Source organism: Gopherus evgoodei, chromosome 24 (genome assembly GCF_007399415.2).
Source record: "Gopherus evgoodei ecotype Sinaloan lineage chromosome 24, rGopEvg1_v1.p, whole genome shotgun sequence".
NCBI classification, from domain to species: domain Eukaryota; kingdom Metazoa; phylum Chordata; order Testudines; family Testudinidae; genus Gopherus; species Gopherus evgoodei.
Window position 1 is genome coordinate 679,416 of NC_044345.1, and position 25,902 is coordinate 705,317.

At 64.7% G+C, this 25,902-nt stretch overlaps 1 protein-coding gene across 1 annotated transcript; it reads left to right on the plus strand.

Moving 5' to 3' along the window:
* The first annotated feature begins 5,067 nt into the window (after window positions 1–5,067).
* Window positions 5,068–20,655, plus strand: LOC115639600 (mucin-1-like). The gene is made up of 8 exons (XM_030542582.1): window positions 5,068–5,234; window positions 7,220–8,207; window positions 8,457–8,613; window positions 12,361–12,434; window positions 12,884–13,026; window positions 13,523–13,647; window positions 13,775–13,921; window positions 19,867–20,655. Exons 1-8 carry the CDS (start codon window positions 5,165–5,167, stop codon window positions 19,927–19,929), a joined length of 1,767 nt encoding a protein of 588 aa, XP_030398442.1. The 5' UTR covers window positions 5,068–5,164; the 3' UTR covers window positions 19,930–20,655.
* The last annotated feature ends 5,247 nt before the right edge of the window (window positions 20,656–25,902 follow it).

Genomic DNA, 25,902 nt, shown 5'->3' on the forward strand with positions numbered 1-25,902 from the left:
TGGCAGCGTCGCTCGACCAATGAGCTGCTGTCGCTGCAGAACAGGTGCCACAGGGATGGGGGGGGCAGGAGGGGAGGAGCTCACTGGATACCCCCCTCCCGCCATGGTTACACTGTTGGAGGGGGGTCAAGGCCAGGGCAGGAGGCAGATAGACATGGGCAGGGCGGGGAGTGCAGAGGGCATGGGGCAGATAGACATGGCCGGGGTGGGGGTGTGTGATGAACTAGGAATGTTCTTCATGTTTTCTCTGAATACTGTGTTGGTGCCTCAGTGTCCCCTAGGCAGTTCTTAAGTATCTGGCAGAGCAAAGGCCTAAATTCCTGGCACTCAGTCTCCTAGCAACTGATGGCCTGGGCCCCTCCTCTGCAAAGGTGCCAGCTGAAGGTGTTGGAGACAAAGAGATCAGGTGACCTCGTGTCCCGGGAAAGGAGCTGAGCAGAGAGGAGGGGCTGGAGGGGGTTGTTAGTCTGGAGTTGGCTGGGGACCAGGAGTGAGGACAGACGTGGGGGTCTGGCTCACTGACCCCCAGAATGGACCCGGCCGAGGGGTCCGGTTGGCTGTACCTACAAGCTCTGTTTTAGACCCTGTTCCTGTCATCGAATAAACCTCTGTTTTACTGGCTGGCTGAGAGTCACGTCTGACTGCAAAGTGGGGGTGCAGGACCCTGTAGCTTCCCCAGGATCCCGCTGGGGTGGGCTTGCTGTGGGAAGCGCACGGAGGGGCAGAGGATGCTGAATGCTCCAAGGTCAGACCCAGGAGGTGAAGCCGTGGGAGCTTCTTGCCCTGAACAAGTCTGCTCCAAGGGAGAGGAGGCTCCCCAAAGTCCTGCCTGGCTTGGTGGGGAGCAGTTCCAGAGCATCGCCCGGTGACTCCATGATAGGGGGGTGTAGCGGGCATGGGGCAGACAGACATGGCCGGGGAGGTGTAGTGGGCATGGGGCAGATAGACATGGCTAGGGTTGGGGGGGTGTAGTGGGCATGGAGCAGATAGACATGGGCAGGGCAGGGGGTGCAGAGGGCATGGGGCAGATAGACATGGCCAGGGTGGGGGGCATGTAGCGGGCATGGGGCAGATAGACATGGCCGGGGTGGGGGGCGTGTAGTGGGCATGGGGCAGACAGACATGGCCGGGGAGGTGTAGTGGGCATGGGGCAGATAGACATGGCCAGGGAGGGGGGTGTACTGGGCATGGGGCAGATAGACATGGCTAGGGTTGGGGGGGGGTGTAGTGGGCATGGAGCAGATAGACATGGGCAGGGCAGGGAGTGCAGAGGGCATGGCGCAGATAGCCATGGCCAGGGTGGGGGGCATGTAGCGGGCATGGGGCAGATAGACATGGCCGGGGTGGGGAGCGTGTAGTGGGCATGGGGCAGACAGACATGGCTGGGGAGGTGTAGTGGGCATGGGGCAGATAGATATGGCTGGGGGGCTGTAGCAGGCATGGGGCAGATAGACATGGCCAGGGTGGGGGGCGGGTAGTGGGCATGGGGCAGACAGACATGGCCGGGGAGGTATAGTTGGCATGGGGCAGATAGACATGGCTGGGGGGCTGTAGCGGGCATGGGGCAGATAGACATGGCCAGGGTGGAGGCGGTGTAGTGGGCATGGGGGAAGCAGACATGGCGGGGGGGGTGTAGCAGGCATGGGGCAGATAGACGTGGCCAGGGTGGAGGCGGTGTGGTGGGCATGGGGGAGGCAGACATGGCGGGGGGGGTGTAGCAGGCATGGGGCAGATAGGCGTGGCCAGGGAGTGGGGGTGTAGCGAGCATGGGGCAGACAGACATGGCCAGGGAGCGGGGGTGTAGCGAGCATGGGGCAGACAGACATGGCCAGGGAAGGGGTGGGCATGGGGCAGATAGACATGGGCAGGACGGGGGGTGTAGTGGGCATGGTGCAGACAGACATGGCCAGGGAGGGGGTGTAGCAGGCATGGGGCAGACAGACATGGCCAGGGAGGGGGTGTAGTGGGCATGGGGCAGACAGACATGGCCAGGGAGGGGGTGTAGCAGGCATGGGGCAGATAGACATGGCCAGGGAGCGGGTGTAGCAGGCATGGGGCAGACAGACATGGCCAGGGCAGAGGGTGCAGAGGGCAGGGGAGAGATAGGGAGAGGCACTAGCCTCGGCCCTCCCCTTGCAGCCTGTGTCCATCCCCCGCCTATCTGACCCCCATCACCCCGTTGCCATGAATGAGGCAGCGAGAAGGGGGGGCTGGTTACAAAAGAGCTCGCCCCCTCCAGCTGCAGGCCTGGGAAATGCAGCCCCATTGGAGAGGTCTGGTCCTTCCCCTCCCCCTGCCAGCATATCTCAGTCACCTACTGTGGGGCAGGGGGGAGATCATTTTCACCCCACAGCTAGGGACCGGGATGTCCGTAATTGCTCCAAACCAGCCAGGTGCTCAGCAATCTGGGCAGGTTCCTTGGGGCCTTGTAGCTCGGGGGTGAGGGCAGCACCCAAGGGAAGTTGCTTTTCCCTGATCCGCTGGCCACACCCTTGGCTTGTGCCCAGGCTCAGCACCCGGTGCCTGCCAGCGGCTCCTGAGGGGCAGTGCTCACTTGGAGCGTCCTTGGATCATCTGAATTTGCATAATCTCTTCTCTTGTTTGCTTTTATTAGTGCGCCCTCCTGCCAGCCCAGTCAGCCGAGTTTCCTTTCTCTCCAGGGCTAAAGGGCTTTGGGCACTTTGCTGTGTAAGTTCTGCACCTGTTGGACTGTCTGTGTTTGCAGACCAAGGACACAGGAGGCTTCCAGTGCTGCTATTTCAAGCGCACTGGGTGGCATCTGTTCTTATCGGCCTGGCTAGTGCGGCTCCGCAGCGGGCTCATTCTGCACCTGCCTAGGAAACGAATTTTTAGTGTGAACCCTGGGCACTCGCTAACCTTGTATGTCCGGGGGTCACGCTGTGCTCAGCGCCTGCCTTTGTACATTCAGCATGAGACCCAGGCAGACCCTGCTTCTGCCTCGTCTCTGTCAGAGCTCTGGCTGCCCGAGGTGCAGGCGGGCCTGGATTTTGCAGCTCTTTGCTGTTTGTGCAGGGGGGACGTCCTTCTGGCACTGCTGCGTTTCTTCTGTGAGCCGCTCCTGCCCTGTGGGCTCAGCATGGTGTGATGGTGGCCTCCACAGACGCGTGGTCTCTGCTCTCCCCCTCCATCGTATCCCATTTTCACGCTGGGGCACCAGCACTGCTCAGCCTGGCAGCAGTTCTGTTGCGCTAGGCTGCCACGTCCCTTTGGGAAGCGCTGGCCTTGCAAATCTCTGCTGGTCACTGGTCTCAGCTCAGCCCACCTGGTCGCTGTTCAAACCCAGCTGCCTGGTGTCATTCCGCAGCGTAGCGTTTGCTGGGCTCCCCCGGCCCCGCATGTCTTTGCCCAGAGGTGCCCCCTTGTCCTGAACAGGCCCAGCCTTGCCCTGCTCCTGCTGGACTCTCCCCACATTGTGAGTGCAGCACCCGGCCCCAGCCTACCCCAGGCCAGCACAGAGACCTCGTGCCCAGTGCTGGGCTCGTCAGGTGCCTTCTGTGGGGCCCGGCCAGATCCTGTGCTCCCGGAGTCTCCCTGGGCCTGCCCCCTCCTGATTCCTGTAGCTGATTCCCAGCTCGCCTTGCCTCTTGGATCCCATGCCCAGTGCAGCCAGGTGGGTGCCCTGGGGTGGCAGTGGGACATGGGCGGGCAGAATTCGCATGCCACACTCCCAGCTCTGGCGGCTGGCCGTGGGCCCAGGGCTCCCGTATGGAGACAGCCCCCTCCCCCATCATCTCCCCCAGCCCCGCCCCGGCGTGGCGTCAACAGCCCTGGCCTGCTCATGATGTGCCTGGGGAAATCTGCTTTTTTCCTTTTTCCTTGTTTCTGTTGGGTAGTTCCTGCTCTCGCTCCCTCCCTGTTAGCAAACACGAACTCCATGTCACCGACTCCCCTGACGACACCCAGGGGGCTGGGAGTCTGTGCAGCCGTGGCTGATCCGTGGTCCGGCAAGGGCGCTGGGCAGGGGGCCTTGTTCCCCAGTTCCTGGGCTGCAGACTGGGCCCCTTATCCCCCCTGCCCAATGCTGGGAACTCCAGTGACACCCAAGGCCCAGCCACACATGGACTCGGTGCAGGTGGGGCAGGGAATCGGGGGCTCAGCACAGAACTCTCTGCTGCCACTGGCGCCCCTTCCCCAGGGCGTCCTCGGCGTGGGCCTGGGTCACCGAGTCAGATGCAAGGGGCATGATGGCGGCTTATGGCCAGAAGCAGGGAGGGGGCAGAGGCCCTAGTGCCAGCAGAGGGAGAGACACAGTCATGCCAGCCCCAGAACTATGGCAGGTGGGAGCCTGGGGGGGCCTCATGCCCAGCAGCACGAGGGCTGCTGGCACTTGGCAAGGTGGGCACCCACCTGGGCATGCCCTGGGGATTACACCGTGTGCATTCCACAGGGGTGAATCTGGGGCAGGTGAGAGGAACCCAGGGCCAGACAATAGCTGGTACCTGGATTTTAACCCCACACGGGGTGTGAGCTGGGGAAGGGACCAGGCGGCCGGCTGAGCAGCACCAAGCTCCCAAGGCATCTTGGTGGCTGAGCCAAGAGGCTGCAGGGACCCTCCCATCCTCCCCCTCCCCCCAGTTCCTGGTTCCCCTCTGGCCCAGCTCCGGAGCTGTGGTTCAAGGCTAGGGCTGAGTCCGGGTGGGACGGGGGAATCAGACCCCCCCATTCCTCCAACCTCAGGCTTCTGCCCCATTCTCCACCCAGTGGGGCCTCTCCCCAGCCCCAGTTCAGGGCCATCCCCTGGCCCTCGCTGAGCCCCTGTGCTGGGGACACTGCAGGGGTTTGTTCTCTGACCTTTCCACACTCATCTAGGGAGGGCGAGTGAGGCAGGGCTGGGGCTGAGGTTTTGGGGGCAGGGCCTCAGGGCTGGGGGTGCCCTGGGGAGGGCAGGGCCCTAAGACCAGCACAGACCTGAGCGACACCGAGCGAGCTCCTGGGAGTGTCCCCAGCCCGCTGAGTGAGGCCCCACCTGCTCGCAGGTGCTGCTATAAAGCTCGAGCCGCAGAGCCGCTGCCAGTTCCTGATTCCTTGATTGTCGAGAGCCCTGCGGGCTAAAGGGAGGTGCAGCCCCATCGAGCAAGGCAGAGCCCGAGCCCGAGCCCGGTGCTGGGACACCCGGGGCCAAGCTCCCACCCCACCACCTGCCATGAAGCCCCGAAGCCTGGGCACAGCTGCCCTGCGGCTGGGTCTAGGGCTGCTGCTGCTGCTGGCCACAGGTGAGTGGCACCTGGAGCCGGATCGGACTCACTCTGGGCTGCGCAGGGGGTTGGGGGAGTCATGGCGTGAGGACGGCGGAGGACCCAGGGCAGGTTTCTGTCCGTTCCCTAGAAGGATCCGTGGGGTGGGGCCATGGCTCAGCAGGTCGGGCAGCCCCAGGGCCCCGCTGCCTTTAGCCGCTGATCTGCCACTTGATGCGGTGGGGGGGAGGGGGGTCAATGGACAAGTGGGGCCTGATTGTCCCAGAACCCGCAGTGACCCAGAAAACAATGGGCAGCGCCTGGAGTTCCTGGGCCACCCTCTGCCCAGCCCCCCCCCCCGGGCCCAGTGTTCCTGGGGTACCCTCTGCCCAGCCCCCCCCGGGCCCAGTGTTCCTGGGGTACGCTCTGCCCAGCCCCCTCTTTGGCCCAGTGTTCCTGAGGTCCCCTCTCCCTGGGGTGGGTGCTTTGGGGAGCCCCTTCTCCTCCCCCAGGGCCCCTTTCTGAGGGTGCCCAGAGGCAGCGGGTTGGGACGCAGGAGGTCGTTGGCCGACAGTCATTGGTGCCTCTCCCCGGGGGCTGACCCTGGTGGGTCTGGGCTGTGTCGCTCTGGCTGAGCCCAGTGCTAACGGCCTGGGTCCAGTCAGGGAAGCCCGGCAGGGAACGTCCTGTCCAGGACTCCTGGGGGCAGCACGTGGATCCCTGACTGCCCTGAGTGACCTGCCAGGGGCCAGGACACGGCGCCCCAAGAGAAGGGGGGCTGTTAGCCCCAGGCTGGCCCCGGCTGCAGGCTCAGGCCGAGGGTGTCTTTATGGCTCCCAGGACTGCGGGGCCCGTGGGCCTCCTGTGAATGGGCAGCGCTGCCCCTGGCTGGCCAGCCTCTCTGCATCGGGGTGGGCTGCTGGGTTTGCGGCAGGAATTGCTCCACAGGACGCCCCAGCTGGGCGCGTCGAGGCCCAGGAAGGACGGGGTCAGAGCCTCAGCCGCTCTCACTGCCCGGGGGGTGTCGGCAGGCGTTCCTCCAGGCACCTTCCACAGCAGGGAGGGAGGCGGAGCCGCCGGAGCCCCTTCTGGGCAGGACGCTCCGGCCAGGCTGGCACTGCCAGGCCCCTGCTCTGGACCCCCAGCTACCGACGCCAAGAAAAGGTGCTTGGGGAAGGAGCCAAGTAACATTCCACACCAATGGGCCGGAATGCAGAGGCCAGGCCAGCCCAGCCCCACACGGCTCACTCCACACGGGGCACGAGGGTGGGGGCCTGGGGAGCTTTCCAGGGATTCCAGGGGGCGGGGGGAGCTCTCTGGAGAACCCGGGGGGGGAGGGTACGGGGAGCTCTCTGGGGAACCTGGGGGTGGGGGCAGCTCCCCAGGGACCTGCAGGGCTTGTCTCTGCTGGGGACGTGAAGCAGCTCCAGATGGGACCCAGGGGCTTCCGACACCCAGCTCCACGCACTGAGTCAGACTCCCAGACGCGGGGCTCGGGGAAGGTGCCTGATCCACAGCAGGGCTGAGGTGCCCACGGATCACTGGGCTGGGCCCACGTCAGACCCCACATCGGGGTGTTTGTGCCCTGGCAGCACAGCCCCTCTTCGAGTTCGAGCTGGGGGACTTGGAATGTCAGGCTGCGGCCCCAGGCACTCCGGTCACTCCCATCCAACCGGGGATCATCAGCACAGCCCCGGGACCTGCCCCCCTACAGGACCCCCAGAGGAGAGTGACGTTCCCCTCCCTTGTCTGACTCCTGCCTTGGAGCGGCTTTGTCTTGTCGGGGTCACCAGCTGCTTTCCTTGTCCCTGTGACCGTCCAGGCATTGGCTGAGCCCTGGGAACTTTTGGCCTCACTAGAACCTTGTGGCAGTGAGTTCCCCAGGCTAGTCACAAGCTGTGTAAAATAACTGCCCCTGACAAGTGGGCACCTGATGCCCCAGCTTCCCCATCCGGGGGTTTCTATTGCTTGCCTGCACCCCGTACTTTGTTCTGTTTCTTCCTGAACTGAACTTTCTCTCCTAGGTACAGCACAGGGCACCACCACTGCCACTGGTGGCACCAACACGACCACCCCGCCCCCCAGCAGCACGACTACCCCGCCCTCAACCAACACGACCACCCTGCCCCCCAGCAACACGACCACCCTGCCCCCAACCAACACGACCACCCCGCCCTCTGGCAACACGACCACTGCACCATCAACCAACACGACCACCCTGCCCCCCGGCAACACGACCACCCTGCCCCCCAGCAACACAACTACCCTGCCCCCAACCAACACGACCACCCCGCCCTCTGGCAACACGACCACCGCACCATCAACCAACATGACCACTCTGCCCCCAACCAACACGACCACCCCGCCCTCTGGCAACACGACCACCCTGCCCCCAACCAACACGACCACCCCGCCCTCTGGCAACACGACCACCCTGCCCCCCGGCAACACAACCACTCTGCCCCCAACCAACACGACCACCCCGCCCTCTGGCAACACGACCACCCTGCCCCCAACCAACACGACCACCCTGCCCCCAACCAACACGACCACCCTGCCCCCAACCAACACGACCACTCTGCCCCCAACCAACACGACTACCCTGCCCTCTGGCAACACGACCACCCTGCCCCCAACCAACACGACCACCCCGCCCTCTGGCAACACGACCACCCTGCCCCCAACCAACACGACCACCCTGCCCCCAACCAACACGACCACCCCGCCCTCTGGCAACACGACCACTCTGCCCCCAACCAACACGACCACTCTGCCCCCAACCAACACGACCACCCCGCCCTCTGGCAACACGACCACCCTGCCCCCAACCAACACGACCACTCTGCCCCCAACCAACACGACCACCCCGCCCTCTGGCAACACGACCACTCTGCCCCCCGGCAACACGACCACCCCGCCCTCTGGCAACACGACCACCCTGCCCCCAACCAACACGACCACCCTGCCCCCCAGCAACACAACCACCCCGCCCCCAACCAACACGACCACCCCGCCCCCCAGCAACACGACCACCCCTCCCCCAACCAACATGACCACCCCTCCCCCCAGCAACACGACCACCCCGCCCCCAATCAACACAACCACCCCGCCCCCAACCAACACGACCACCCCGCCCCCCAGCAACACGACCACCCCTCCCCCAACCAACACGACCACCCCACCCCCAACCAACACGACCACCCCACCCCCAACCAACACGACCACCCCACCGCCCCCCACCACGATCACCCCACCCCCTAGCAACACTACCACCCTGCCCCCCAGCACCTCCACTACCTCCCAGGCCCGGATCTATTTCTTTCTCTCGTTCCGCATTGTGAACTGGAACTTCAACGACTCCCTTCTCAACCCCAGCACCAGTTACTACAAGGAATTATATTCCAAAATCCATATCATGGTGAGCACAGCAGCCCCTCCCTCCCCTCCCTGCCAGCGGGGGCGGCTGCCAGCCCCAGGCTGGGGGGCTTCGCAGGGAGCTCCAGCGAGCTGCCATGTGACGAGCCTTCGGGCCTCTGGTGGCTGCTGCAGTTCGGGCTCCACACCCAGAGACCCCACGGAGCGGGGAGGGGAGACGCCTCCACCCCACCCCACTCCACCCCCAGGCCCCTGAGCCCCAAAGTCTCCTGTCCTGCAGTAGGGAAGGGAGAGTCCCTCAGTCCTGCCTGGGGAGACACCCCCCCCGACCCTGCCTTTGGCTCTGGGCCCCTCTGCCCCTCTCTAGCCGGCTCTGGGGAGACACCCCGCCTACCCTGCCCTGGCTCTGGGCACCTCTGCCCCTCTCCAGCCGGCTCTGGGGAGACACCCCCCCGACCCTGCCCTCGGTTCTGGGCCCCTCTGTCCCTCTCCAGCCGGCTCTGGGGAGACACCCCCACCCCCCGACCCTGCCCTCGGCTCTGTGCCCCTCTGCCCCTCTCTAGCCGGCTCTGGGGAGACACCCCCCCGACCCTGCCCTCGGCTCTGTGCCCCTCTGCCCCTCTCCATCCAGCTCTTGGGAGACACCCCCCCGACCCTGCCCTCGGCTCTGGGAGCCTCTGCCCCTCTCCAGCCGGCTCTGGGGAGACACCCCCCCCCCGACCCTGCCCTCGGCTCTGGGCCTCTCTGTCCCTCTCCAGCCGGCTCTGGGGAGACACCCCCCCGACCCTGCCCTCGGCTCTGGGCCCCTCTGTCCCTCTCCAGCCGGCTCTGGGGAGACACCCCCCCCGACCCTGCCCTCGGCTCTGGGCCTCTCTGTCCCTCTCCAGCCGGCTGTGGGGAGACACCCCCCCAACCCTGCCCTCGGCTCTGGGCCTCTCTGTCCCTCTCCAGCCGGCTCTGGGGAGACACCCCCCCGACCCTGCCCTCGGCTCTGGGCCTCTCTGTCCCTCTCCAGCCGGCTCTGGGGAGACACCCCCCCGACCCTGCCCTCGGCTCTGGGCCTCTCTGTCCCTCTCCAGCCGGCTCTGGGGAGACACCCCCCCGACCCTGCCCTCGGCTCTGGGCCCCTCTGTCCCTCTCCAGCCGGCTCTGGGGAGACACCCCCCCGACCCTGCCCTCGGCTCTGGGCCCCTCTGTCCCTCTCCAGCCGGCTCTGGGGAGACACCCCCCCGACCCTGCCCTCGGCTCTGGGCCCCTCTGCCCCTCTCCAGCCGGCTCTGGGAGACACCCCCCCGACCCTGCCCTCGGCTCTGGGCCTCTCTGTCCCTCTCCAGCCGGCTCTGGGGAGACACCCCCCCGACCCTGCCCTCGGCTCTGGGCCTCTCTGTCCCTCTCCAGCCGGCTCTGGGGAGACACCCCCCCGACCCTGCCCTCGGCTCTGGGCCTCTCTGTCCCTCTCCAGCCGGCTCTGGGGAGACACCCCCCCCGACCCTGCCCTCGGCTCTGGGCCCCTCTGTCCCTCTCCAGCCGGCTCTGGGGAGACACCCCCCCCGACCCTGCCCTCGGCTCTGGGCCCCTCTGCCCCTCTCCAGCCGGCTCTGGGCGACACCCCCCCGACCCAGCCCTCGGCTCTGGGCCCCTCTGCCCTCTCCAGCCGGCTCTGGGGAGACACCCCCCCGACCCTGCCCTCGGCTCTGGGCCTCTCTGTCCCTCTCCAGCCGGCTCTGGGGAGACACCCCCCCGACCCTGCCCTCGGCTCTGGGCCTCTCTGTCCCTCTCCAGCCGGCTCTGGGGAGACACCCCCCCGACCCTGCCCTCGGCTCTGGGCCTCTCTGTCCCTCTCCAGCCGGCTCTGGGGAGACACCCCCCCCGACCCTGCCCTCGGCTCTGGGCCCTCTGTCCCTCTCCAGCCGGCTCTGGGGAGACACCCCCCCGACCCTGCCCTCGGCTCTGGGCCCCTCTGTCCCTCTCCAGCCGGCTCTGGGGAGACACCCCCCGACCCTGCCCTCGGCTCTGGGCCCCTCTGCCCCTCTCCAGCCGGCTCTGGGGAGACACCCCCCCGACCCTGCCCTCGGCTCTGGGCCCCTCTGCCCCTCTCCAGCCGGCTCTGGGGAGACACCCCCCCGACCCTGCCCTCGGTTCTGGGCCCCTCTGCCCCTCTCCAGCCGGCTCTGGGGAGACACCCCCCCGACCCTGCCCTCGGCTCTGGGCCCCTCTGTCCCTCTCCAGCCGGCTCTGGGGAGACACCCCCCGACCCTGCGCTCGGCTCTGGGCCCCTCTGCCCCTCTCCAGCCGGCTCTGGGGAGACACCCCCCCGACCCTGCGCTCGGCTCTGGGCCTCTCTGCCCCTCTCCATCCAGCTCTGGGGAGACACCCCGCCGACCCTGCCCTCGGCTCTGGGCCTCTCTGTCCCTCTCCAGCCGGCTCTGGGGAGACACCCCCCCCGACCCTGCCCTCGGCTCTGGGCCCCTCTGTCCCTCTCCAGCCGGCTCTGGGGAGACACTCCCCCGACCCTGCCCTCGGCTCTGGGCCCCTCTGCCCCTCTCCATCCAGCTCTGGGGAGACACCCCCCCGACCCTGCCCTCGGCTCTGGGCCCCTCTGCCCCTCTCCAGCCGGCTCTGGGGAGACACCCCCCCGACCCTGCCCTCGGCTCTGGGCCCCTCTGCCCCTCTCCAGCCGGCTCTGGGGAGACACCCCCCCGACCCTGCCCTCGGCTCTGGGCCCCTCTGCCCCTCTCCATCCGGCTCTGGGGAGACACCCCCCCGACCCTGCCCTCGGTTCTGGGCCCCTCTGCCCCTCTCCAGCCGGCTCTGGGGAGACACCCCCCGACCCTGCCCTCGGCTCTGGGCCCCTCTGTCCCTCTCCAGCCGGCTCTGGGGAGACACCCCCCCGACCCTGCGCTCGGCTCTGGGCCCCTCTGCCCCTATCCAGCCGGCTCTGGGGAGACACCCCCCGACCCTGCGCTCGGCTCTGGGCCCCTCTGCCCCTCTCCATCCAGCTCTGGGGAGACACCCCGCCGACCCTGCCCTCGGCTCTGGGCCTCTCTGTCCCTCTCCAGCCGGCTCTGGGGAGACACCCCCCCGACCCTGCCCTCGGCTCTGGGCCCCTCTGTCCCTCTCCAGCCGGCTCTGGGGAGACACTCCCCCGACCCTGCCCTCGGCTCTGGGCCCCTCTGCCCCTCTCCATCCAGCTCTGGGGAGACACCCCCCCGACCCTGCCCTCGGCTCTGGGCCCCTCTGCCCCTCTCCAGCCGGCTCTGGGGAGACACCCCCCCGACCCTGCCCTCGGCTCTGGGCCCCTCTGCCCCTCTCCAGCCAGCTCTGGGGAGACACCCCCCCGACCCTGCCCTCGGCTCTGGGCCCCTCTGCCCCTCTCCAGCCGGCTCTGGGGAGACACCCCCCCGACCCTGCCCTCGGCTCTGGGCCTCTCTGTCCCTCTCCAGCCGGCTCTGGGGAGACACCCCCCCGACCCTGCCCTCGGCTCTGGGCCTCTCTGTCCCTCTCCATCCAGCTCTGGGGAGACCCCCCCCGACCCTGCCCTCGGCTCTGGGCCCCTCTGCCCCTCTCCAGCCGGCTCTGGGGAGACCCCCCCCGACCCTGCCCTCGGCTCTGGGCCCTCTGTCCCTCTCCAGCCGGCTCTGGGGAGACACCCTCTGCCCCTGCACCCCAGAGAGGAGCAAGGAAGGTTGGCAGGGCCGGGGCAGATCCGCCAAGCTGGGTGCTCCCTGCCCCTCCCCCCAGAGCCGGCTGGGGTGCTGGCAGTGACTCTGTTCCCCTCTGTCTGTGACAGTACCGCAGTATCTACGGCTGCCCAACGTGCCTGAATGGGCAGAACTACCTGGGATTTACTGATCTGCGTTTCAGGTACAGTGTGTGCCATGGGGCTGCCCCAGCTGTGGGCAGGGGAGGGGGCAGCCTGCTGCCTCCTGGGCTGCCGGGGGGGGGGGCTGGAGAAAGGTGAGGAGAGAGCAGGTGACCCTGGGGTGTCGTGTCTGACAGCCCAGAGCTTTGGTTGCCTGAGCCTGTGCTGGGCAGGTGTCCTGCCTTTGCGGGGGGGGAGTGCTGGAGCAGGGGCAGGTCAGGGCATAAGGGAGGTGGTTCAAAGGGGTTGTGTGGGGGGAGCAGCTGGTGTGGGGCCCAGTGGATAGTGTGGGGAAATTGGTGCAGGGCCAGGTGGCAGGAGCTGGAGGGAGCAGATGGATGGTTTGGGGAGGCCAGTGCAGGGGCAGGTGTGAATGGGGGAGCTGGGGCAGGGGCACGGGAAGGGCTGGGACCAGACCCAGTTAACACCCCCTTTCTGGCACGCTGTGCAGCCCGGGCTCGGTGGTGACTGAGTCCGTCCTGCAGTACCAAGTGAGCAACACCAGCATCAGGGCCACCGACATTGAGCAGCAGCTGACACAAAGGCTGGACAGCCAGAACAGCTTTGGTGGACTCCAGCTGGACAATATCCGTGGTGAGCAGCCTCCAGCCAGGCCCCACAGTGTCTCCACAACCACGTGTCCAGGGGTCCCTGTGCTGGGGGCTCAGCCCATGGCTGATCGGGGCTGGTGTCTATGGCCCTTTTGCAGAGTTCTGTGGAGACCGGGCTACCCTCAGGGGCTCCTCCAGCTCCCACCAGAGGCCCCTGGCTCGGCTGCTTTGGGGTATGTGGACGGTGCCTGACCTGCCAGCCCAGCCCAGCCTGTATCTGTCCCGGGGAGGGAGGGCTCCTGTGCCCCCTGGCAGCACGGCCATTGAGAGCCGTCCTCACTGACCTGCACTGGGGCTGAGCCCCCAGCCATCACACTCAGCCTCTTCCCAGCACCCCAAGGCCAGGCCCCTTCCGACAGCCCCTGACTGTCCCTGGCCCTTCTGCCTGGCCAGCTGCGTCCCCTGGCCTGGGCCTCTCTGCTGGGATCCCTCTCCTCCAGGTCCTCTCCAGCCCCTGACTGCTCCTACTTGTGTTTTAGCCAACTCTGGCAGCAATCCCCCAGCCACCACAGCACCAGCTCCCCTGGTGCCTGGCTGGGGCATCGCCCTGCTGGTCCTGGTCTGCATCCTGCTGGTGCTGAGCATCCTCATCTTCATCCTGCTGGTGAGTGCCCCCCGCTGCCCATCCCTCCGGCTTCAGGCCCCCTCCAGCCTCTCTCCTTCTTCCTGCCTGACCCCACCATTCCCTCCACACCCCATCCCTACTGACCAGCCTCCTCTTGCCCATCTAGATCGTCTGCTCGTGCCACAGGAGGAGCCGTGGGAAGCTGGATCTGTTCAGCTCACAGGCCTCGTACCAGCCCATGAATGAGTACCCCACCTACCACACCCACGGGCGCTTCAGTGCCCCCGGCAAGAAGCAGAATCCTTACAGTGATGTAAGCAGCGGGGCCTGGTCCTGCCCTGGGGTGCCCCCTAGCCCAGGGTGTGCCCCAATGCCTGTCCCCGTACACTGCCTGGGTACACCCCTGAACGCCAGTGCCTAGTACACGGCAGCTCTGCCAGGCACGCGGTGGGGGTGCCAGTGTTGGGCACTGAGGGTGGAGACCGCCCACATTGCTCACTGAGGGGGGGGATTTGGGAGAGGAGGGGGTTGGTCGGCTCATCCCAGAAAATTTCGCCAAAGAGAACACAAACCCAGGGGTGGTGGTGGTGGTGGGGGAGATTAGTGCATGGTGATGACATGGTGCTTCCCACAGTCCTAATTGTCTCCCACCCAATGCACCCCCTGGGAGAGAGCTGAGGGGGGAGGGTCAAGGGCACGGGGGTCCCAATGCCAGAAATGTGAGCATGGGGCCGTGCTGCACAATTCAGCTCGTCGGGAGGGATGTGCTAGGGGCAATGCGACGGGGGGAGCTCCTGGGGTAGATGGGAGTGGGGTTTACGGGGTGTGATCCTGTGGGATTATAGAGCAACGTCCTGGCGGAGTGGTCCTGGGGTGGGGGGGTTCATGTCCATGGGGGGGGCAGGGGACTGGCCTGGCTAGAGCCAGGGGAAATATTGTTCTCCCCAGTCAGGTGGCTGCAGCCCAGGCCCTGAGTGGCCCCAGCCCCCCCTCGCTGTGTTAATCACTCGTGGGGCAGCTCCCAGATGATGTGAAACCAGCAGCTAAATAAACAGCAGCCAATGGGGCAGGCTGGTGACTCTGCCCAGGTCTCTGGGGACCGCTAGTCCTGTCCCTGCCATGGCCTGGCCTGCCCTGGGCAGCACCAGCATCCCCGTCCCTGCCTGCCCACTGACCGGCCCCCAGCCCTGCTGGCTTCTCCGTCCCTGGCAGGTCCTGTGGCCAGACAGGATGTTTGCTGAACATTTGGCCCTAGTTCAGCAGGCGAGATGGGAGGTCAGATTTGCTAGACTGTCACTATGGGCCTGCCGGCCTGGGACAGTCGGACCTGGAATCTGTGACTCCTGCTGCTGTCCATGGAGGACAAGCCCCCTGCCTTCTTCTAGAGGGGTGAGAGGCTGGGGTGGGGCTAGGGTCACACGGTGGCACTGTGGGTGGGGGGGTTGAGTGAAGGGGCTGGAAGGAGGGTCAGAGGGTGGCTTCAGGATAGCATTGGGAGTGGGGGCAGGGTGAGGGTGGGGCGATGGAGTGGGGGTGAGGTCACAGAGTTGCAGGATGAGGGTGTGGGGCAGGGATGGGGGTAGGGGTAGGGTTGCAGGATGAGGTTGTGGGGCAGGGATGGGGTGGAGGTGGGGTTGCAGGATGAGGTTGTGGGGCAGGGATGGGGGTGGGGTGGGGTTGCAGGATGAGGTTGTGGGGCAGGGATGGCGGTGGGGGTAGGGTTGCAGGATGAGGTTGTGGGGCAGGGATAGGGGTGGGGGTGGGGTTGCAGGATGAGGTTGTGGGGCAGGGATAGGGGTGGGGTTGCAGGATGAGGTTGTGGGGCAGGGATAGGGGTGGGGGTGGGGTTGCAGGATGAGGTTGTGGGGCAGGGATAGGGGTGGGGGTGGGGTTGCAGGATGAGGTTGTGGGGCAGGGATAGGGATGGGGGTGGGGTTGCAGGATGAGGTTGTGGGGCAGGGATGGGGGTGGGGGTAGGGTTGCAGGATGAGGTTGTGGGGCAGGGATAGGGGTGGGGGTAGGGTTGCAGGATGAGGTTGTGGGGCAGGGATAGGGGTGGGGGTAGAGTTGCAGGATGAGGTTGTGGGGCAGGGATGGGGTGGAGGTGAGGTTGCAGGATGAGGTTGTGGGGCAGGGATAGGGGTGGGGGTAGGGTTGCAGGATGAGGTTGTGGGGCAGGGATGGGGGTGGGGGTAGGGTTGCAGGATGAGGTTGTGGGGCAGGGATGGGGGTGGGGGTAGGGTTGCAGGATGAGGTTGTGGGGCAGGGATGGGGGTGGGGGTAGGGTTGCAGGATGAGGTTGTGGGGCAGGGATGGGGGTGGGGGTGGGGTTGCAGGATGAGGTTGTGGGGCAGGGATAGGGGTGGGGGTAGGGTTGCAGGATGAGGTTGTGGGGCAGGGATGGGGGTGGGAGTAGGGTTGCAGGATGAGGTTGGGGGCAGGGATGGGGGTGGGGGTAGGGTTGCAGGATGAGGTTGTGGGGCAGGGATAGGGGTGGGGGTAGGGTTGCAGGATGAGGTTGTGGGGCAGGGATATGGATGGAGGTGGGGTTGCAGGATGAGGTTGTGGGGCAGGGATGGGGGTGGGGGTAGGGTTGCAGGATGAGGTTGTGGGGCAGGGATGGGGGTGGGGGTAGGGTTGCAGGATGAGGTTGTGGGGCAGGGATGGGGGTGGGGGTGGGGTTGCAGGATGAGGTTGTGGGGCAGGGATGGGGGTGGGGGTAGGGTTGCAGGATGAGGTTGTGGGGCAGGGATGGGGGTAGGGTTGCAGGATGAGGTTGTGGGGCAGGGTTGGGGGTAGGTTTGCAGGATGAGGTTGTGGGGCAGGGATGAGGGTGGGGGTAGGGTTGCAGGATGAGGTTGTGGGGCAGGGATGGGGGTGGGGTAGGGTTGCAGGATGAGGTTGTGGGGCAGGGATGGGGGTGGGGGTAGGGTTGCAGGATGAGGTTGTGGGGCAGGGATAGGGGTGGGGGTAGGGTTGCAGGATGAGGTTGTGGGGCAGGGATAGGGGTGAAGGTGGGATTGCAGGATGAGGTTGTGGGGCAGGGATGGGGTGGGGGTGGGGTTGCAGGATGAGGTTGTGGGGCAGGGGTGGGGGTGGGGGTGGGGTTGCAGGATGAGGTTGTGGGGCAGGGATGAGGGTGGGAGTAGGGTTGCAGGATGAGGTTGTGGGGCAGGGATGGGGGTGGGAGTAGGGTTGCAGGATGAGGTTGTGGGGCAGGGGTGGGGGTGGGGGTGGGGTTGCAGGATGAGGTTGTGGGGCAGGGATAGGGGTGGGGGTAGGGTTGCAGGATGAGGTTGTGGGGCAGGGATAGGGGTGGGAGTAGGGTTGCAGGATGAGGTTGTGGGGCAGGGATGGGGTGGGGGTGGGGTTGCAGGATGAGGTTGTGGGGCAGGGATGGGGGTGGGGGTAGGGTTGCAGGATGAGGTTGTGGGGCAGGGATGGGGGTGGGGGTGGGGTTGCAGGATGAGGTTGTGGGGCAGGGATGGGGTGAGGGTAGGGTTGCAGGATGAGGTTGTGGGGCAGGGATAGGGGTGGGGGTGGGGTTGCAGGATGAGGTTGTGGGGCAGGGATAGGGATGGGGGTGGGGTTGCAGGATGAGGTTGTGGGGCAGGGGTGGGGGTGGGGGTGGGGTTGCAGGATGAGGTTGTGGAGCAGGGATAGGGTGGGGGTAGGGTTGCAGGATGAGGTTGTGGGGCAGGGATGGGGGTGGGGGTAGGGTTGCAGGATGAGGTTGTGGAGCAGGGATAGGGGTGGGGGTAGGGTTGCAGGATGAGGTTGTGGGGCAGGGATGGGGGTGGGGGTAGGGTTGCAGGATGAGGTTGTGGGGCAGGGATGGGGTGAGGGTAGGGTTGCAGGATGAGGTTGTGGGGCAGGGATAGGGGTGGGGGTGGGGTTGCAGGATGAGGTTGTGGGGCAGGGATGGAGCGGGGTGGAGGTGGGGCTGAAGCCTGGCTCCGAGAAGTCGCTCTACCAATGGTTGCCTTGGCAGCGCCGGCTGTGCCCCTGCTCAGGGCGGCCTGGCTGGGCTCTGCCCCTGGCACCGTGCCCATGGAGACCAGATGGCCCCGCTGCTGCCCCGGGATGGGGGGTTAGTGTAACTCTCACGCCCAGCTGGAGGCTCCCGGCTGGGGGCAGCCTGCCCTGACGGCCCCTGGCTGGAGCCAGGCCCTGTGCTCCCAGGAACGCTGGGCTCCCTCAGCCGAGCCCGTCCCTGCTGACCGGTGGGAGGCAGCCGAGGCCTGGGCGGTGCCCTCGGGGAGGGCGGCATGGGCTGCAGCAGGCAGAGTCTGTATGTGGGGCTCCGGTTTTCCCTCCCCAGCCCCGTGGGGCCCCAGCAGCCCACAGTGGGTGGCTGGCGCCTCCTCGGCTCCACCTCTGTCCCCCTGTGACTGACCAGCCTCCCTTACCTCTCAGGATCGGCGCTACAGTTTTTCGCACACTAGGCGCATGGCCATTTCCCCGCCCTGCGCTGATCCCGCGGCTCCGGTGGAGCTGCCGCAGCCATTTCTGCGGAGGCTCCGTTGGTCCGCGGCTCCGGTGGAGCTGCCGCAGTCGTGCGGCTCCGGTGGACTGCCCGTGAGGACGACTGCGGCAGCTCCACCGGAGCCGCCTGCCGCCCCCCCCCCCCGGGAAAATGCTGCCCCTCGAAAATCCTGGTGCCCTAGGCGATTGCCTAGTTCGCCTCAATGGAAGCGCCGGCCCTGTTACCACCTCATTCCCAGTTCCGGCCTGACACTGCCTGAGGGACTGGGGGACTGGGGGAGCCTGTCAGGGCAGTGGGTCACTCTGCTGTTAAATGGTCTCAGCCAGGCCAGCCCCACATGCCCAGGCCAGCCCCAGGGTACCAGGCCAGCCCCACAGCCCCAGGCCAGCCCCAGGGTACCAGGCCAGCCCCACAGCCCCAGGCCAGCCCCAGGGTACCAGGCCAGCCCCACAGCTCCAAGCCAGCCCCAGGATACCAGGCCAGCCCCACAGCCCCAGGCCAGGCGCAGGTACCAGGATGGTTGGGCAGCTATGAACATGGAGAGGGCTGGTCTGCTGGCCTGTGGGGCCAGCTCAGAGGTGCCGCATGTGGGGAGGATGGGGGGGGCAAGGGGGCTCTGCTGCTCACTCCATGCGTCAAGCACAAACTGTTTTCCAAGTAAACCTTGGGGGTGGGGGGCTGAGGGATCAGGGAACTTGTCAGCGATGGCAGGAGGAGGGTCACCACTCTGCTCAGTGAAGACGGGCCTAATCAGATACAGGGGTAGAGGACTTGGGGGGACTTTATCTGCATGAGGACCCTAGTGATGCCAGACCCATGAGTCCTGCAGTCTCTCTGCACGGCCATGGGTGGGTGCATCCACAATGAGCCCGCCAGCCAAGCAGCCTGTGCTGGGCCGGGCACTGGCGTGACCTGGCACTAGGACGAGTGGGCAGCGGGGGGCTCATCAGTCACCGGTGTCCCTGGCTCTGCATTTGGCATGGCGGGAAGAAGCACTGCTGCCTGACCCTGGCCGTGGGAGGGCCGGGCCCTGGTGCGGTTCCTGTGGGGCTGGGCCCCAGCAGCGGGTGTTTGTGTTACTCGGGTCCCTGTTCCTAGCTGGGCTGGCTCCAGCTCCTCTGATCTGTGCAGCCAGTCGCTCAGGCTGTTCAAACACCCGGCCTGAGTAAATATTTACCTCTGCAGGCCGCTAATGGCTGGGACAAAAGAGCCAAGTCATGGGAAGCCTGGGGCGGGGGAGCATAGCCAGCGCATAGGCACCTTGGAGGGGCTGGTGTGGCCTGGAGGGTGGGGACGCTCCTGCCCTGGAGCCCTTGGCTGTGGGGCAGGGCAGGCCTGTGCGCGCCCAGGGGGCAGTGAGGGGCCGAGCTGGGCGCGTGACCAGTGCCGTATTTACAGCAGACACTGGGCTGTTTGTGGTGCTGTTGGCAGAAGGCCAGTGCTAGCTCCAGCCGCGCCAGGTGCTCTGAACATTAACCCCGTGAAGCATCCACAGCCCTGCAGGGCTGTGGGGTGGGGTCACCTTCCCCCAGCCCCACCATGTTCCCCCCATGCTGCTGTGGGGCAGCAGAGCTGGAGAGGTCCCTGAGGTGTCTCCCTGCTGGCAGGGACGGGGTGGCCGGTATCAAATGTGACTGGGGCCTGTTCCTGGCCCCAGAGCCCCGGTTTCCATGCCGACAGGGGTACTGGTGGTTGCCTGGCTGGGGGTCCTGGTTGCCAGGTAATGGTGGATTGGCCCAGCCTGGCTCTAACCCCTTTGCTTCCCCCCCCAGATCGCCGCCGGCAACGGCACCAACGCCTTCTACGCCAACCCTGCGACATCAGACAATCTCTAGGGGCACTACCCCGAGGACCAGCAGGAGCAGAGCTCCCAGCATCGCCACCTGCTTCCTGCAGCTGGACTCCAGGGTGCTGGGTGGGGCTGACAAGGCAGGGGTTTCCTGCACTGGGGAGGAGGGGGTTGCATTCAAAGTGTGGCGGGGTGAGGGAGGGTGACTGCTCCCCCCACCCTGCAACCCCTGGCCCTGGGTTTGGGCCATGTGAGGGCAAGCACTAATGGGGCAAATTCCTAATGGGGGACAGTAAAGGGGCTGCCCCATATATCCCCCCCACCAGCCAGCCTGGGCAGTGCAGGGAATATGACAAGGACTCTCCAGGGGAGCCCCTCAATACTGCCCCAAGCTGTGTATGGGGCGTGTCCCCTGCTCCTTCCACAGCCTGGGGGGCCCTCTGGCCCAGCTTCCACCTGTTCTCAGGAGGTGGGAGCGACCATCAGACGGTTCTGGAGCAGCCAAATTCGAATGCATGAAGGAACTGGATGAACAATGCAAGGGAAGGACCCTCCTCTCTGCCTCCCCCAAATTCCAAGCCCCGCCTGCCCGCAATCACTTGCCAAATGCTGTACCCTGCCACGAGGCCCCCAGTGTGCAGTGTTCAGGTTCCAGGGGTCGCGCTTGCCTGCACAGCTGGACTGGGGCTCCACTTTTATCATGTGTTCTGTAACCACGCGGCTCTGTGATGGCCGCCCCGCCGTGACGGGGGGTCACAACGTCCTTGGGAAGGTCTGTATTTATCGTGTTTCACAATAAAGGGATCTGTGCTGAGTCAGGCTCTAGGCTGGTTTTCTCCTGCCCCTCTCGGACCTCTGCTTCAAAAGGGTGGGAGCAGTGGCTGCCCTGGGCCCATGATAGGCTGGGTGGGGCTGTGCCAGAGTTGCCCTTCAGTGCCATTTCTTACTGGCTCACCGCATGTGATGGGGAGAAACCCCCTGCCGCTGCCCTCCTCCCTCCAGCTGTGTGCAGAGGTGTGGAGCCAGGTGCCCAGGCTGGGACACGCTGAGACTCATGGGACGGGCTGGGCATGGCACTGGGCAAACATTGAAACACCAGAAAACAAGGAAACAAAAGTGAATAGTTACGTAAGGAAGTGACTGTGGGGCTAGGCCCAGGGCATGGGGCCAGGCAGCCCCACCCCAGCCAGAGCCTTAGGTCCCTGGACCCCTGAGCTCCCCCACCCCACCCCATCCCCAGAGGCGAGTTATTGGGCTCCCTGGATCCTGACTCAGGAAAGCTGCAGCTACATCCCCAACCCCTGTGCCCCAGGGAGGGCCTGACCCCACTCTGCTGATATGGAGTGCACCCAGGAGGGGCTGGGGCCCATGGCCGTCACCACGCTCTAGGGGTCCGTGAACTCATTCTGGCCCTTCGATGGGGAGGAGGACGCAGGAATTGCTGCTATCCCCTGGCATGTTTTGAAGCTAATTCCTCCCAGAAGCAGTCAGGCGAGATGAGCGGAGAAGCCTGTGACAGCGTGGGAATTATGAATAATATATTGGAGGAATAGCGTGTTTCTCAGTTTCCCCCATGTGGTGCATGGGTAACTAGTTATGGGAGAAATAGTTATTTGCTCTTTGCAGAGACACAGGCGTGACTCAGCTCAAGCTGCCTGGGGCCCCATGAAAAGTCCCAGAGGACAATGGCCACTCTAATTGCCCGGACTCTTAGCACCTAGCAAAAAAACTATCCTGGATGTGCCCCCCCACCACCCCCCCACTTAGGAGCCAGAGGGGTGTGACCAGCTGGGGACAAAAGACTGGGGAGGGACCAGGCAGGCTTCTTACCTGTGGGCTGCTGGTGACTTGCCTGGGTCAGCACAGGCAGCACAGCTGGACCAGGAGCCTGGGTCTCTGCCTCAGGTCTTCTCTCTTCCCCACTCAAAACTGAGTCCCACACGCTGGGCGGAGGTGCTACCATGTGTAAACAAGCCACCTTCCATTTCTGGGGGGCTGCCTGCCCTGCTCAGCCATCGCTAGGCTCAGCAGGGCCCTGGGCGGGATCTGAACCAGCGCTGCCCACCCCGCCCCCTAGTGCCCGGCCCACCCTGCCGTGACCCTGGACACAGGTGTGTCACACAGACACTTATCACCCACCTGCCACATCCCTGTTCCCAGTTCCTGAGTCACTCATCGAGGAATGGTGACAGCTGGGAACAGGGCAAGATGTTTCCTCCACACCACTTCCGCGTCCAGAGCCCCCCCATCCTCCCAAGAGTTGCTATCCTGCTCCTTCGCACCACAGCCCCCCCGTCTCCTGGGAGGGCCCCCCCTCCAGTTCCACAGGGCCCTTCTCTCTCCCAAGGGGCTCCAAGGCATCTGTCATGGAGTGTGGGGAAGTCAGGGCCCTGCACCCCCACTTCCTGCGATTCACCGGGACTCTCAGCCAGCCAGTAACCCAGAAGGTTTATTAGACAACAGGAACACAGTCCCAAGCAGGGCTTGTAGGTACAACCAGGACCCCTCAGCCAGGTCCCTCTGGGGCAAGGATCTTAGACCCCAGACTTGGGGTTCCCTGCCTCTTCCCAGCCAGCCCCAAACTGAAACCAAAAACCCCTCCAGCAGGCTCTCCCCCTCCTTCTCTCTCCCCTCTCCCTTTGTCCAGTTTCCTGGCAAAGGTATCATCTCGCCCCACCCGCCCCTACCTGGCTCAGGTTACAGGCTTAGGTCCTGTCCCTCACCTAACGTCATCCCCAGCTCTCCCATCCCCCACACAGACAGCCCCTACTCCATCACACCAGCCCACCGCAATGCCGCATACTGGACACAGGTGTGTAATAGAGACGCTTATTATGCGCCTGCCACAGCCCCTTTCCCGTTCCCGCTGAGTCACTGACCGAGGAATGGCAACAGGGCAAGACGTTTCCTCCACACCCTGCAGCCAAAACCCTCCCACCTCCAGAGGCCTCCCCCACAAGAGTGGCTGTCCCTCCCCTCCATACCACAGCCCCTTGCCCCCTGGGAGGGCCCCCCCTCCAGCCCCACAGGGCCCTTGCACCTCTCTCCCAAGGGGCTCTGAGGCATCACAGCTGGATGGACTCCCAGGGGTGCCAGCCAGCCCCTGACCAGGGGCACAAATCTCCTCCCCTCCCCAGGGCTCACCTGGAAATCGTCGGGCACTGAGCCAGCCACACACAGCCCCTGGGACCCCAAACCGTGCTCTGCTCTGGGAGCTGGATGCCCAGTGCTAGCAGCTGGCTCCTAGCGTGCCCATCGCTGAGCCAGGCTGGAGTTTGCAGGCTGTGCTGGGTACAGGGGGGCCCGTAACACCAAGACACGTGTCCAGCTCTTGCTAGTTGGCATGAGCCCCCCAGGGAACCTGTGCAGCCCTTTGCCATCCCCACCGGCACCACAGGGGCTGGAACTAGGAGGGCTGGGGGCTGCTGCACCCCCTGGCTTGAAGTGGTTCCATTCTACACAGGGTTACAGTTTGGTTCAAGGCTCTCAGCTCCCCCACTGCCACAGGAAGGCTGGGCAGGGACGAGGAAGTGGTGCCCCAGACGCCCGACCCAGCCGCTGCCCGCAGATCCCGTGTCTGGGGCCATCTGAGGGCCGGGCGAGTGGAAAGTGCACTCCCAGCTACATGTCCACAGTCCTGTGCCGTGCCCAGGCGTGAGGCTGCCTCCTGCTGCCCAGGGCATGGTGGGGACTGTCACAGAGTGTCGGGGAGACAAGGCCCTGCACCCCCGGCTTTCTGCGATTCACCAGGACTCTCAGCCAGCCAGTAAAACAGAAGGTTTATTTAGACGACAGGAACACAGTCCAACTCTTGCAGGTACAGACAACAGGACTCCTCATTCAGGTCCCTCTTGAGGGGGTGGGGGGAACAGGGAGGCCAGATCTCTGTTGGGAGGCCGGAGCCTCATCTTGGGCTCCCCTCCATTTTCTCAGTCAGCTCCAAACTGAAACTCCCTCCAGCTGTCTCACCCAGCCTCCCCCCCGGCTTCTCCCCCAGCCTTTGTTCATTTCCTGGGCAGAGGTGTCACCTGGTTCCAACCCCTCCTCCTGAGTTCTCATGTTATATGCTCAGGTATCTGACCTCAAGGAAAGTCTCCCATCCCCAATGCAGCCAGTCCCAGCAAAACTCCACTGCAACCTTTCAGGTCAATACTCCCCACTCAGTATTCAAATAACACATTAAGAACATTCCCAGTTTGTCACATCTCTCCCCCCTTCAAGAGTGAATTGAACAGGGTCACTTCAGCCAGTGATCTGGGGAAGTTCAAATCCCCCATGGATGCCCCAGCATCCCTCCCCTTCCTTGGTGGGAGTTACCTCAGGCCCTTCCAGTTTCACACCCCCCTTTAGGTTGAGTGTGCTCGATAGCACTCATAGTCTGCAGGTGGGAAGACTTATGTGGCCCATGTCCTTTTTCCACCCCAGTATTTCTGGGGTTCTGTCACGGAGTCCCCGGGTGATGCTCTGGAACTGCTCCCCAGGAAGCCAGTCAGGACTTTGGGGAGCCTCCTCTCCCTTGGAGCAGACTTGTTCAGGGCAAGAAGCTCACACAGCTTCACCTCCTGGGTCTCTCCTTGGAACATTCAGCATCTTCTGCCCCTCCGTGCACTTCCCACAGCGAGTCCGCCCAGGCGGGGTCCTGGGGAAGCTACAGGGTCCTGCACACCCACTTTGCAGTCAGACGTGACTCAGCCAGCCAGTAAAACAGAGGTTTATTCGATGACAGGAACAGGGTCTAAAACAGAGATTGTAGGTACCGCGAACCGGACTCCTCCGCCGGGTCCATTCTGGGGGGCAGTGAGCCAGACCCCCCCCATCTGCACTCCACTCCTCAACCCCAGCCAGCTCCAGACTAACAACCCCCTCCAGCCCCTCCTCTCTCCTCAGCCCCTTTCCTGGGCCAGGAGGTCACCTGACCGCTTTGTCTCCAACACCTTCAGTTGACACCTTTACAGAGGAGGGGCCCAGGCCATCAGCTGCTAGGAGACAGAGCATCAGGCATTTAGGTGCACTGGCCCTTTGCTCTGTAGCAATCACACCCCCTTATCCCACCACCTAGATATTAAGAACGGCATAGGGGAAACTGAGGCACCAACACCATATTCAGAGAAAACATTAAGAACATTCCCAGTTTGCCACATCTTCAAACTGGGATGGGGTCTTCTCCCAGTGTTCCAGTCTGGAGGGCTATGATTCGGTCTCTCTTGGTTAAGAGCCCCTATCTTGACCTTGGGCACCCTCTGGAAAGGCTCCTCTATGATGGGTGTGACCAAGTGGGACTGTACTTAATGTTTCCTCTGAATAGTGTAGGGGTGCCTCAGTTTCCCCTATGCATTTCTTAAGTCTCTAGGTGATAGGATGAAGGTCATTGTACATAAATGGCTGACACTCTGTGTTCTGGCAACTAATGGCCAGGTCCTTCCCCACTGCAAGAGGATGCTAAAGGTGTGGGGGAACAAAGAGATCAGGTGACCTCCTGGCCCTGGGAAAGAAACAAAGGCCAGAAAGGAGGAGCTGGAGGGGAGTAAGGTTGGAGCTAGCTGGGGACGAGGGGTGAGTGCAGATGTGGGTGTCTGGCTCGCTGCCCCCCCAGAATGGACCCAGCCGAGGGGTCCGGTTCGCTGTATCTACAAGCTCTGTTTTAGACTCTGTTCCTGTCATCTAATAAACCTCTGTGTTACTGGCTGGCTGAGAGTCACGTCTGACTGCAAAGTGGGGGTGCAGGACCCTGTGGCTTCCCCAGGGCCCTCCTTGGGCGGACTCACTGTGGGAAGCGCATGGAGGGGCAGAGGATGCTGAATGCTCCAAAGGTCAGACCCAGGAAGGTGAAAGCCGTGTGAGCTGCTTGCCCTGGAGACAGTCTGCTCACAGAGAGGAGACTTCACCAGAGTCCTGACTGGCTTTGTAGGGAGCAGTTGCAGAGCCTCTCCCAGGGACTCCATGACAATGGGCAAGGGTTCTAAAGCCATTTTCCCCTTGTCCCAGGCCTTCCTCACCCTCTGACAGGGGTGACAGGATC

Coding starts and splice junctions, on each gene's coding strand:
- LOC115639600 (XM_030542582.1), top strand. CDS start 5,165: ATGAAGCCCCGAAGCCTGGGCACAGCTGCCCTGCGGCTGGGTCTAGGG. Junction 12,435..12,883: donor TTTACTGATCTGCGTTTCAG/GTACAGTGTGTG, acceptor CACGCTGTGCAG/CCCGGGCTCGGTGGTGACTG. Junction 13,648..13,774: donor TCCTCATCTTCATCCTGCTG/GTGAGTGCCCCC, acceptor TTGCCCATCTAG/ATCGTCTGCTCGTGCCACAG.